The 12,500-nt window shown below is 46.5% G+C and overlaps 1 protein-coding gene across 3 annotated transcripts in view; it reads right to left on the reverse strand.

The window, feature by feature from the left end:
• LOC308329979 (AT-rich interactive domain-containing protein 1B-like) overlaps positions 1–12,500 on the reverse strand; it is a 223,424-nt gene that overhangs the window by 128,584 nt on the left and 82,340 nt on the right. For all 3 annotated transcript variants that reach the window (XM_080784560.1, XM_080784559.1, XM_080784561.1), the window contains exon 4: positions 12,281–12,415. In XM_080784560.1, the coding sequence (XP_080640686.1) occupies positions 12,281–12,415 (135 nt within the window). The remainder of the gene's footprint in view (positions 1–12,280; positions 12,416–12,500) is intronic.

Consider the following 12,500-nt stretch of genomic DNA (forward strand, 5'->3'; position numbering starts at 1 on the left):
GAACATCAAGGACACTCACCATCACAGCCTCTGTCTCTTCACACAGCCACAGCTAAGGCAAGGCAAGGTAAGGCAAGGCAAGCACTAAAAGCAATTCCACTAGACCACTAGGTTCTCAACCAGTGGTCTGGGGACAACTAGTAGTCCTCAAGGGGGTTAAGGGGGTCTGCAGATAAATGATGGAGAGCTGGTGGTAACCAAACAGACCCCAAAATGGAGATCTTTAACTCTTGAGAGCGTAAAAATTAAACCAAATGGACCCCTTGATGAAACCATTTTACGCTCTCAAGAGTTAAATAATTGTTCAAAATCTGCATTACTTAATTTACAAGAGGTGTACACAATTAGAGAATGTATTGTAGAAGAATTGTTACTTTGATCAACGTTTGCCTGTCATATCTCCTGTGGTACCAAATATTCTCTAAAGAGAGGCTAAAATCTCATCAAATGGTGGTCCGTGGCTCAAATGCTCAATAAACAATGGACCTCGATATGAAAAAGGGTTGAAAACTGTGCATGTTTAAACCCGTCAGCCATCAGGCTGGTGAACGAGCCTGACATCATATCAGTATTGACGACACAGGCCCTCACACAGGTGGTATCAGTGTATGTTTATATGACTGTCATTATGTTAGCGTTGGCGACACAGGCCCTCACACAGGTGGTATCAGTGTATGTTTATATGACTGTCATCATGTCAGTGTCACTGTATGTACTATATCATGAATACATTCCACTGCTGCCTTTTTTAATTTATCGTGTCTTGCTATCTGACATAGTTTCTTTCATCAGCAATTTAGTTTTGTATGTGATGCATGGAACACGCACACACACTCATTTTCACTATGCTTGTGTGGACATCAAGATTCTAGGATGGCAATTTTTACTTTTGGAGACATTTGGCCCTCACGACTCACGAGTAGTAATAGTAAAGCATTATTCATAGTCTGATTTATGGGTGGTGAGGTGACCACCGCAACTACAACATGAGTATAGTTTGCCTTTTTTCACCTTAGAAATATTGCACGAATCAGAGCCTATTTGTCCTTGGACGATGCAAAAACGCTAATACACGCCTTTGTTTTTTCTCGGCTTGACTACTGCAATGCACTTTTTTCAGGACTGCCTAAGAAAACAACTGACAGACTACAACTTGTCCAAAATGCAGCAGCCAGAGTTTTAACTAGAACTAAGATGAGAGAACATATTACTCCAGTTTTGGCATCACTGCACTGGCTTCCGGTTGTTTTTAGGATTGATTTTACTTGTCTATAAAGCTCTCAATGGTCTCGCACCTTCCTACCTACATGACTGCCTGCCTAAATATGTCCCAAACTGCCCCTAAGGTCTTCCACTGCCGGCCTGCTCGCTTTGCCAAAAAAAATGGCAACTAAAAAATACGGGGAAGCAGCTTTTTGCTTCTAAATGGTAAATGGTAAATGGTGCATTTATATAGCGCCTTTATCCAAGGCGCTTTACATAGATTGTGCATTACATTCACCCATTCACACACCGATGGAAGCGGAAACCATGCAAGGCACCAACTAGCACATCGGGAGCAATTAGGGGTTCAGTGTCTTGCTCAAGGACACTTCGACAGTAACTCTGGGGGAGCCCGGGTTCGAACTGGCAACCTTGCGGTTCCCATCCAGGCACTCTACCCCTGAGCCACCACCTGCCCCTGCTTCTACGGGCCGTCGGCATGGAACAAGCTCCCACTGTACCTTCGTCAGGCAGCCTCTGTAGACATTTTTAAAGCTCAGCTCAAGACCCACTTCTACAACATTGCTTTTAATTGATCTTTTATTTTTTAATTTTTGTTATTCATGTCCTCACTGTATTGCATTACTGCTTGTTTTTAATGTTGTTGCCTTGCTTTTCTTTTATCCTCCATTTCTCTGTAAAGCACTTTGAGCTGCATTTCATGTCATGAAAGGTGCTATACAAATAAAGTTTTATTATTATTATTATTATTATTATAGTAAAGCATTATTCACAGTCTGATTTATGGGTGGTGAGGTGACCACCGCAACTACAACATGACGTCACTGAGGTGACCACCGCAACTACAACATGACGTCACTGAGCCGCTCTCCCCAGCCCTTCTCTCTGTTTTTACTCACCACCGCTCCACGTTATTTCAGCTCCGGTGGTCACCTCACCACCGGAAATCCAGACTATGAATAGGCCTTAAGCATGCACACGCACACGATCCAATCCGACAGGAAGCAGAGGATGACAGGTGAGTCAGTAGAACGGCTGCAGTTGAACATCATTTTGACTCATCCTCCTGTCATCTCCTCTTCCTGCTCTGTGTCATAATCCTTCCTCCTCCTCCTCCTCTACTCGGCCTTCACCATGGCAACCACCCCGAGTCAGCAAAAACACACACACACACACACACACACACACACACACACACACACACACACACACACACACACACACACTGTAACATTTCACTCTTTTCCCTTACCGTGTATCTCCTCTCTCCTCTCATCCTTTCCTCTCTCCTCTCATCCTTTCCTCTCTCCTCTCATCCTTTCCTCTCTCCTGGTTCACAACCCTTTTAGGACCAGCAGTTTGACACGATCTTTATCTCTGGAAACCTCAGAGTTGGAGTTCCATTTGAAAACATACTCCCACAACCCCCGAGGACCCCCGGGTGGTCCCGATGCAGCCCCTCCCCACGTATCCTCCTATGGTGCAGGGCAGATGGGTAGAGAGCCAGGGGGCAGATGGGTAGAGAGCCAGGGGGCAGATGGGTAGAGAGCCAGGGGGCAGATGGGTAGAGAGCCAGGGGGCAGATGGGTAGAGAGCCAGGGGGCAGATGGGTAGAGAGCCAGGGGGCAGATGGGTAGAGAGCCAGGGGGCAGATGGGTAGAGAGCCAGGGGGCAGATGGGTAGAGAGCCAGGGGGCAGATGGACAAACAAGCACCTAAAGAGCTGCAAGGAGGAGGCCTCACCACCGCCCCCGGGACTGTCCTCCTCTCCATCCTCATCAAAGCAGCTTTTGTTTTCTGCAACCTCCCCTCTCCTCCTCCTCCTCCTATATATTATGTTCAACTCCCATGCATCCCTCCCTCCCTCCCTCCCTCGCTGCCCAGACCAAGAAGAAGCGATTTAGCAGCAGCAATCCGTCGCTAATTCCCGCTCAGCGGTCATGAAAAATGCATAACAGACTGTGGGGAGATGTAGATTGTCTCTCAGACGGAGAGAGACGGCCTCTGCATTAATGGAACGTTATTTTCATACCTCGCCTCCCTCCTCTCTCCCTCCCTCCCCCGCTCCCTCCTCTCTCCCCCCTCCCTCCCTCCCTCCCTCCTCTCTCCCTCCCTCCCCCGCTCCCTCCTCTCTCCCTCCCTCTCCCCCCTCCCTCCTCCCTCCCTCCCACCCCCTCTCCCTCCCTCCATCTTCCCTCCAATCATCCATCCTTAGCTATACCTTCCTCTACACCTCCAAGCAAGTGTATCCATCCATCCATCAATGTCTCTCTCTCTCTCTCAGTCTCTACACCTCTACACCTCCAAGCAAGTGTATCCATCCATCCATCCATCCTCTATCTCTCTCTCTCTCTCTCTCTCTCTCGATAAACAATGGTCTTGAATCTGCGATTACTTACAGGAAAATAATGGATGAAAGAAACAACAAACTGAAGGACTGCATTGTGGTTGTAGAACTCTCTCTCTCTCTCCCTCTATATGTCTCTCTCTCCCTCCGTCAGGGGGCCTATATGTCTCTATCTCTCCATCAGGGGGCCTGTGCTCTCTCTCTCTCTCTCTCCCTCTATATGTCTCTCTCTCTCCGTCAGGGGGCCTGTGCTCTCTCTCTCTCTCCCTCTATATGTCTCTCTCTCCGTCAGGGGGCCTATATGTCTCTCTCTCTCCGTCAGGGGGCCTGTGCTCTCTCTCTCTCTCTCGCCTGTGCTCTGAAACGTTCCTCTCATCTGTCCTCCTTCTTGCGCGCAGAACAATAACACATGAATATTCCAGGACTCAGTGGAGTATTAGCAGCTCAAACACAACGCTGTCTGTGCCTCTGTGAGCTATACAGTAAAACAAGTGTGTGTGTGTGTGTGTGTGTGTGTGTGTGAGACTGTGTGTGACTGTGTGTGTGTGAGAGAGAGAGAGAGAGAGAGAATTAAGGTTGTGTTTGAATATATAATTCTGTTTTTTGACCTGTTGTGTAGAATTAGATGGGATGTTTTAAAAACATCAAAGTCTGTCTGTCTGTCATTCCTCAGCGTTTCTCCTGGCGTTAGGTCATGAGATGATGAGATGAGATGAGATATACTTTATTAATCCCCGGGGGGAAATTGCAGTGTTACAACATCAAAGTGCATAGAGTTAAAAACTAGAACCTACAAAACTATTTGACAGACAGAAAAACACAAAAAACAGACATAGAGGACATAAACACACAAGACAAGACAGGCCACAGCTGGTGAGACCACTCCCCCTAGCCAGCCCTCCGTGATCATCTGGCTACACACACACACACACACACACACACACACACACACACACGTATGTATCCGTGTTCTCACCTCTGCCCTGGATAATCATGACACAGCGAGTCAGGCGCTGGGCTTCATCTAAAATGTAGACAAGCTAGTTTTCCGCTTGTTTTCATTTGGCACTCATGAATGATTTACACACAGACATGCGCACACGCACGCATGCACAGCACACACACACACACACACACACACACACACACACACACAGTTTTGATCCTCAGAGGTAGGAACATGTATCAGCGAGCGTGGAACCACCAGAGGCGGTTATTCTTTGTTCCTCTCACGACTTAAAAGAGTGAAGCACAGGAAGTAGCAATGATCTGCAGCATGGGGTGCCAGTGATGATGATAATGATGATGATGATGATGCACACCTGGCATCATCATGTCTTCATCCACCGACTACAACATCACTTCTGGTTTCAAATAATAGCTTCTATTTTTGGATTTGCTTCGAGCTGTTTGTAGCTTCCTTTTGAAGCCAGGAAATAAAATGCAACGTCTTGAAAACGCAAGACTCGTCGATGCCTGGAGACGAACACCCCAAACATTGTGCCGTTGCTGTACTGTACTGTATGATTTACAGTAAAACAATGGACAATACAGGGTTTCCGCACATTTCTAAAGTATCAATTTAAGGACTTTTAAGACCTTTTGAATAACTCAAATGATAAACTAAATATTAAGATAAATAAATGAAAACAAGACCAAGGCTGCATCAAAAGTAATCAACAAACTATACTATGGAAACTGGTCAAACTGTCAAAAATAACCGAATCAAACCAAATGTAATGCCTCAACTCCTACAATTCCAAGTGCTTGTCAGGGTGAACCACTGCCCTAGCCTAGACCACCCTATTACCACATATCTTTAAAATGTTTCTTGCAACCTAGTAGGATTTGGGGAGACAGCGCGGCACCGCACAGCACAGCGGAGAGTACAGTGGCCCTCTCTTAGTGTGTACACACACACACACACACACACACACACACACACACACACACACACACACACACACACACACACACACACACACACACAGAGAGAGAGAGACCCTGTGGGACAGTCTTTATGATTGGAGAGTAAAAGAGAAATGGAGAGGGATGAACCTGGTTACGAAAACAGCAGTCCAGCACCAGTGGCGCCCAGAGAGAGAGAGAAAGAGGTTTAGAGAGAGAGATAGAGAGAGAGAGGTTAAGAGAGTGAGAGAGAAAGAGGTTTAGAGAGAGAGATAGAGAGAGAGAGGTTAAGAGAGTGAGAGAGAGGGGTGATATGTTCCTTCTGTCCAGCTCTCCACTGGGTTTTTTTCTTCAAGTAGTTCCAGTTAAAAGAGAGACAGAGTGGAAATAAATAGATAAGAGAAAGAGACCCACTGTTTCCATCAGCATCAGGAATGCAGGCGCGCGCACACACACACACACACACACACACACACACACACACACACACACACACACACGTGTGTGTGTGTGCGTGTGTGTGTCATAAAATACAAAATAGTGAATGTTGCTACAAACATAGCAACCTAACACGGATGCTTTCCCGGGGTTTTAAAGGTATATAATAACGTATAGACTTTCCAGGTCAGAATGGGTCAAGGTCAGGAATGCATTTGGTGTTCCATGTAGGACGCAACAGACAGTGTTGTTTTCGTCATTACGACGGCATCACGGCCCGCCAAAATACATTTTAGTCGACTAAATCAACTGTAGATTAAATCTCGTGAAACTTAGTCGACTAAAACATTCCAGGTGACTAAAATGTTACTAAAACTAAATTAAGTTTCACTCCAAAGACTATAATTTATGACTAAAACAAAAAATCTAAATTTTCTGCCAAAAACAACACAGGGAACAGAGCAGTAACTGTGAGGAAGAGAAGGAGGAGACAACAGGTGCAACAGCAACAACATGACAACATTGTGATTGATTGACGGCTCCCCCACGTCATTGGAGGAGCCATGCAGCTCAGCTGCAGTGATTGGCAGCACAGTCACGCACGCACGTGTCGGCTGTCACTTTGTAGTGCCACGTCCATGGATTCTATTGAAGAATGGCGTGTTACCTAATACCTACAGTATATACTTTGAAAGGCTCAATGCAATGCATTGTGTGTGTGTGGGGGGGGGGGTTGACTCCTGTCTATACCAAGCCCTCCCAGGGACGTTCTCCAGCGTTGAAGCACTCGGCCCTTAGTGGTTAGAGTGTGAAATGATGAGGAGGAAACCCCGTGCAGCTGGGGGTTTAACACACAATAGCAACTAAAAAATACGGGGAAGCAGCTTTTTGCTTCTACGGGCCGTCAGCATGGAACAAGCTCCCACTGTACCTTCGTCAGGCAGCCTCTGTAGACATTTTTAAAGCTCAGCTCAAGACCCACTTCTACAACATTGCTTTTAATTGAGTTTTAATATGCATGTTCCTACCCTGCCCTGACTGATTTGCTGCATGTGGTGTTTTTATTTGTTTTTATTTGTTTTTATTTATTTTATGTTCTTATATTCAATTTTGTTCTTTGCTATTATTTTATCATTTTAACTACTTATGTTTTATTGTATTCTATTTTTGCCCTGTGAAGCACTTTGAGCTACATTTATGTATGAAAGGTGCTATATAAATAAAGTTTATTATTATTATTATTGAGCGCTCGGTTGCACTTATCTGTATCTGTATTACCAAATGCGGTATAAGTAGACGGTTCTTCCAGGTGCTTCAAAACGCCACTGAGCAACCTCCACTGAAATGAATGGCTCCGGTTCGGCCTCTATTCTTTTATTCCTCTATGGTCTATACAAGGCCTCCTTGTTTCTTTCTACACTAAATCACGTCACCGAAAATAGCCGGAAATGTTGTTTTCCCCCCCTCCCTCCCTCCCTCCCCCCCAGAATGAGGACACTAGGGTTCAGGCATCAATATAGTACAGTTCAAGGATAGAACATGCATCGTTAAATGCAGTAATATCATCATGACTCAAGCAGACATACTGTACATGTGGAGAGAGAGAGAGATCAACCAGGTGCTCATTGGAGATAATATTTGACCTGAGATCAGATTCTAAAAATGTCTTCTACATCCTGACAGTTTTCTGAAAAAGCTACGTTTCTATGTCAGTGCTTCTTCGATAAAAGAAAAATAGCAGACCTACAAGCTCGTAGAGCGCCACTCGGTGGCGCGCTATGAGCTTGTAGATCTGCTATTTTTCAATAGCTAACACCGAAAGGGGTTCCCACCCGACGGCCTTTACTGCAGGTCACCACCCCCACCCCATCTCTCTCCCCATTTCTTGTCAGCCTACTCTCTCTCTATCCCTCTTAAAAATATAAATAAAAGAAAGCGAAAGCCACAAAAAAACCCATAAAAAAATATAAATAATTAGATTGGTGCTATAGGATCAACAGAACAAAACCAAACAAGAAGACAGTCCGAGCACTTGTTCTGAAACATCTTTAAAAATGTTGTAGACACGATTAAAGTAGGTCCTCTCCTTACGACCTTTCTTTCTTTTCAAGAGGTATGTGTGTGTGTGTGTGTGTGTGTGTGTGCACACGGGTGTGCAGACACAACCAGGGTCTGGACCCTTCCCTGTGGGTCACATCATACAGTCTGACTATGCGGACAGTTTGGGTGGCCAGAATCCATACAATCAAACTCATCTAACTCCTACACACACAAGCCATGAATGAAGGAAACACAGTAGAGTGGTCCTCTGACAAAACACGGATTACAGTTTGAGACGCTCCACAACACTAACCAGGGTCACCACCACCTCCACGCTACACCTCCCCCCCCCCCCCCCCCCACTGGATACCCCCAATCCACCCCGGATACACCCCCGTCCATCCATGCAGGAAACGCTTAGTTAGACAAGACCCCCATGTGAACTATCCTCCTCTCTGAGTCCCCTGAGAGAGAGAGAGAGAGAGAGACAGACAGACAGACAGACAGACAGACAGACAGACAGACAGACAGACAGACAGACAGACAGACAGACAGACAAAGAGGAGAGAGAGAGAGAGAGAGAGAGAGAGAGAGATAAAGAGAAAAAGGAGAGAGAGAGTCTACATGTCCCAAGTTCTCCCTTTGTTTGACGGAAAATAGACTAGGGGGGAGCAAACGAGGACTGGAAAGACTGTGTGTGTGTGTGTGTGTGTGTGTGTGTGTGTGTGTGTGTGTGTGTGTGTGTGTGTGTGTGTGCATGCGTACACGTGCGTGTGCAAGCGTGTGTGTACGTTAGTGTGAATAGCACAATGCCACCAGAATCCTGTAGCCTGAATTCAACTTCCTTCACCCAGAACAAGCGACAGAAAGATAACCACGTTTCACATCACCGCTTCACGCCCCCTCTCTCTCTCTCTCTCTCTCTCTCTCTCTGCATGTCTGTGCCCTCCTGCACTCTCTCTCTCTCTCTCTCTCTCTCCCTCCCTCTCTCTCTCTCTCTCTCTGGTCTTTCCACATGGCTGGCCATCCTCTCTCGTCCCAGTGGAGGAAGAGGAGGAGGAGGAGGATGGGGATCAGCTTGGCAGGCTGTCAGGGGAGCGCTGAGGAGCAGGGGTAACATGTAGTGACTGGAGGAGAGAGAGAGAGAGAGAGAGAGAGAGAGAGAGAGAGAGAGAGGTGGAGGAGGTATAGGGAGGGAGGGAGGGAGGGAGAGAGATGAAAGATGCTCCTCAACCTTCCAGTGGAGAACGGAGGGGAACACACCGGAAGTTTGACCACACACACACACACTGAACCACCGTCGGCCATCTTAGCTAGCTGGGGAACCTGAAGAAACACTGGGAGTCCGCCACGCTGCACGTCTACAAACCGTGTGATTTCTGCCTTACCCGACTCAGTCAGGGACATAAGGAACCATATGTTTAGTAAGTAAGTATAGTTCGGAGAGGCTTATTGTTGGTATGAGTCGAGAACGCGGGATTGCTGAGGTGGAAAGCTCCCAATACTTACCGCATCCCAACCTGTGCTACTCGTACGCTGAGTTGGCGGTGCCCGGGATCGAACCCACTACCTCGTGTGGTCCAAAGGCGAGAGCTCTACTACCGAATAAGCTACACAGACACAAAGAAGCGCTATGTGCAAAAGTAAAACAATTATTCTTTTCCGCAATGCGAGCCCCCAAACGACCAACTTGACCAATGGGCTGCTGTGACACGCTTTGGGTACAGTACACTGCAACAAGACAAAACAGACAAAATTAACTGTATGTTACTGTATTGGCTGTTTTTATCAGCTTGCAGAGCTGCTCAATGGTCGTGGTCTAGTGGTCTAGTGGCAAGAGTTTCGTGATTGACTAAGCCTGCTCTCCTGTCCCCCATCGCAGCCATGACTAGAGACTGTGAGGCTAATGAGGCTTTCTGTAGAATAATTGACATACTACTGTATACAAAGTAAAGTACAGACACTCCAAAAATGTGCTTATGTACTCTAAGTAAATGTGCTTTAAGGGCCTTGCAAACGGGGAGCGATAAATCGCGCCTATAGTTCATTTTCAATGAGACCTGCGTTTCTGCTCTGAGAAGACGCCTGCATTGTGCAAGGCCCTTTAAGCAAATTGTATATTAGCAAGGCTTTCTGTAGTCGTGTTTGCAGTCTCTAGTGATGGTGCGATGGGGGAGAGGAGAGCAGGCATAGGGCTCCATCTTGCACCACCCTTTACACCTTATCCCTAAACTTATTTGCAATTTTTTACTATTTTAAAACGTTTAAAAATAGTTCGCTTAGCCAATCTACATCGACACGTTGTTAGCTTGTAGATGGGCTATTTAAATAAGGGGTAAGGGGTGGCACAAGATCTAGGGCTTAATCAAACAACGAAAATCTTGCCACTACACCACGAAACTAGAGAGTCTGTTCATTGTGTGTTTGCCACCAGCTGATTGGTCAGATTTGGGATGATGATGATGTGCGGTGTGTGTGTGTGTGTGTGTGTGTGTGGCAGTCCAGTGTGCTCTGTCCAGCCAGTTCAGTGTGTGCTCAGTGTGTGCGTATAGAAATGTACCATTCTTTGGTTCAGCGTGGAAAACGAACTCCCGCCTCGTCTCATCACACAGCAGACATGACGTCCCAGAACAACAACATGACCCCCCACCCCCCCTCTACCCCCCCCCTCCTCCTGACAGAGAGAGAGAGAGAGAGAGAGAGAGAGAGAGAAAGAGAAAGATGACAGCAGCTTCAGATCTGACATCAAACGCCGGCGAGAGAGAGATAGAAGAAAAAAGCACATCTCTGCCGTGGCAGCTTGCTGGAAAAGCGTGGCCGGCATAGATCTGTCTCTCTCTCTCTCTCCGGCACCCACACACAAACCCCTATGTGAGCGCTCTCCTCAAACGCCCGTCAAACCACATGTCCGATTAGGATCTGTGCAAGGCCTTGGATAGGATGTGAACGCACGCACGCACGAGTCACACACACACACACACACACACACACACACACGGGAGGGGGGAGGGGTTGGGCTGGAGTCTCCCACTCTGCATCCACACACACACATCAAGGCAATTCCTCATTTAGAGCAGCAAGTGGGGGAACATACTTTCATGCTGCTAGTTCAGAGAGAGAGAGAGAGAGAGAGAGAGAGAGAGAGAGAGAGAGAGAGAGAGAGAGAGAGAGAGAGAGAGAGAGAGAGAGAGAGAGAATACCATTGCGGTCGGATAGAAATCTCTCATCTCCATATTATTCAAACTGTATGTGTATTTCTTCCACATAAATCGACAGCCCTACTTCATCATCACACCACAAGAGAGAGCATCCAAAGTATAGCAGATCCACAAGGAGGACAGCGCCAAGCGACACATTTGAATCCTGAGAAGTGACAGGTTTTTATCTTGGGGACATATGAGTTTTCCACCCGACAGAGGCCATGAGAGGGAGCACAAGAGGAGATGCTGAGCTGACACATGAGACGTTGTCACTGCGTAGGAATAACATCACAGACTGGACATGTGATAAGGTACGATAACATGGACTGACATACACTCACATCATGGAACAATATACACCTGCATGGAGCAGCATTAGGCCATTTAGACCTGAGGAGGATTCTAAATCCTGACAGTTTTCTGAAAAACCTTATGTTTCTATGTCAGTTGTTCTCAAACATTTTCATGTCAAGGACCCCCAAAATTATATGTAATTGCCCGGATTTGGATTTGAGTTTGGATTTGGATTTGAGTCTGAAAGAATACGCCTGAAAGAATATACAGTATATTCAAAGCTTTGCATTACATTTTCACTATTTTTCAAAAATAGTAGCGTGTATGAGCTTGTAGATCTGCTATTTTTCAATAGCTATACAAAATAGGACTGAGGCCACCTTCTACCAAATGTCTTCTAAATCATGACGGTCAGTGCAACTGAGGTCCAAATTGTTCAGATTGGTGCAGACTGCAGGGAAGATCATAGGGGTAAGGCAACTCCCCTCTGCAGTGTATTTACACCAAAACAGGCTCAGCAAATTGTCAGTGACGTTACCCATGTTTTAAATGGAGAGTTTGTTTTGTCTGACCTCTGGGAGAAGGTACAAAGAAACAAAGTTTAAGTACATTAGGTTTAAAAACAATCAATTGTACCAGCATCAACTGAAATGTTGAACGAGGCTCTGAAACAGCAGTGACTGTGAGAGGTCAGATTATCCACACTGTGTGTGCAATTGTGTAATGTTGTGTCTCCCTCTGTTATGTATTTTTGCTTTGTCACTGGTGTTTTATTTGTGGCTGCAGCTGGGGCGTGCGTGTGTGCGTGAGTGCGTGATGAAGTCACTCACCGGCAGACTGGAGGGGCGGTCCTGTGGCGTTCCTCCGTCTTCATGGTTGGCCTTCCCAGAATTCCCTGGGGCAGGACCCCCCCCTGGGGCAGGACCCCCCCTGCTGCTACTGAAGCTCTCCTGTTGTTGACTCTCCTAGTGGGAGAGAGAGAGAGAGAGAGAGAGAGAGAGATGTTTAACCACTTAAACCCTATGGTTGCTCTGTATTTTCTGCAAAGGA

The sequence above is a fragment of the Protomyctophum bolini genome (assembly GCF_963924005.1).
Source record: "Protomyctophum bolini genome assembly, chromosome: 15".
Taxonomy (NCBI): domain Eukaryota; kingdom Metazoa; phylum Chordata; class Actinopteri; order Myctophiformes; family Myctophidae; genus Protomyctophum; species Protomyctophum bolini.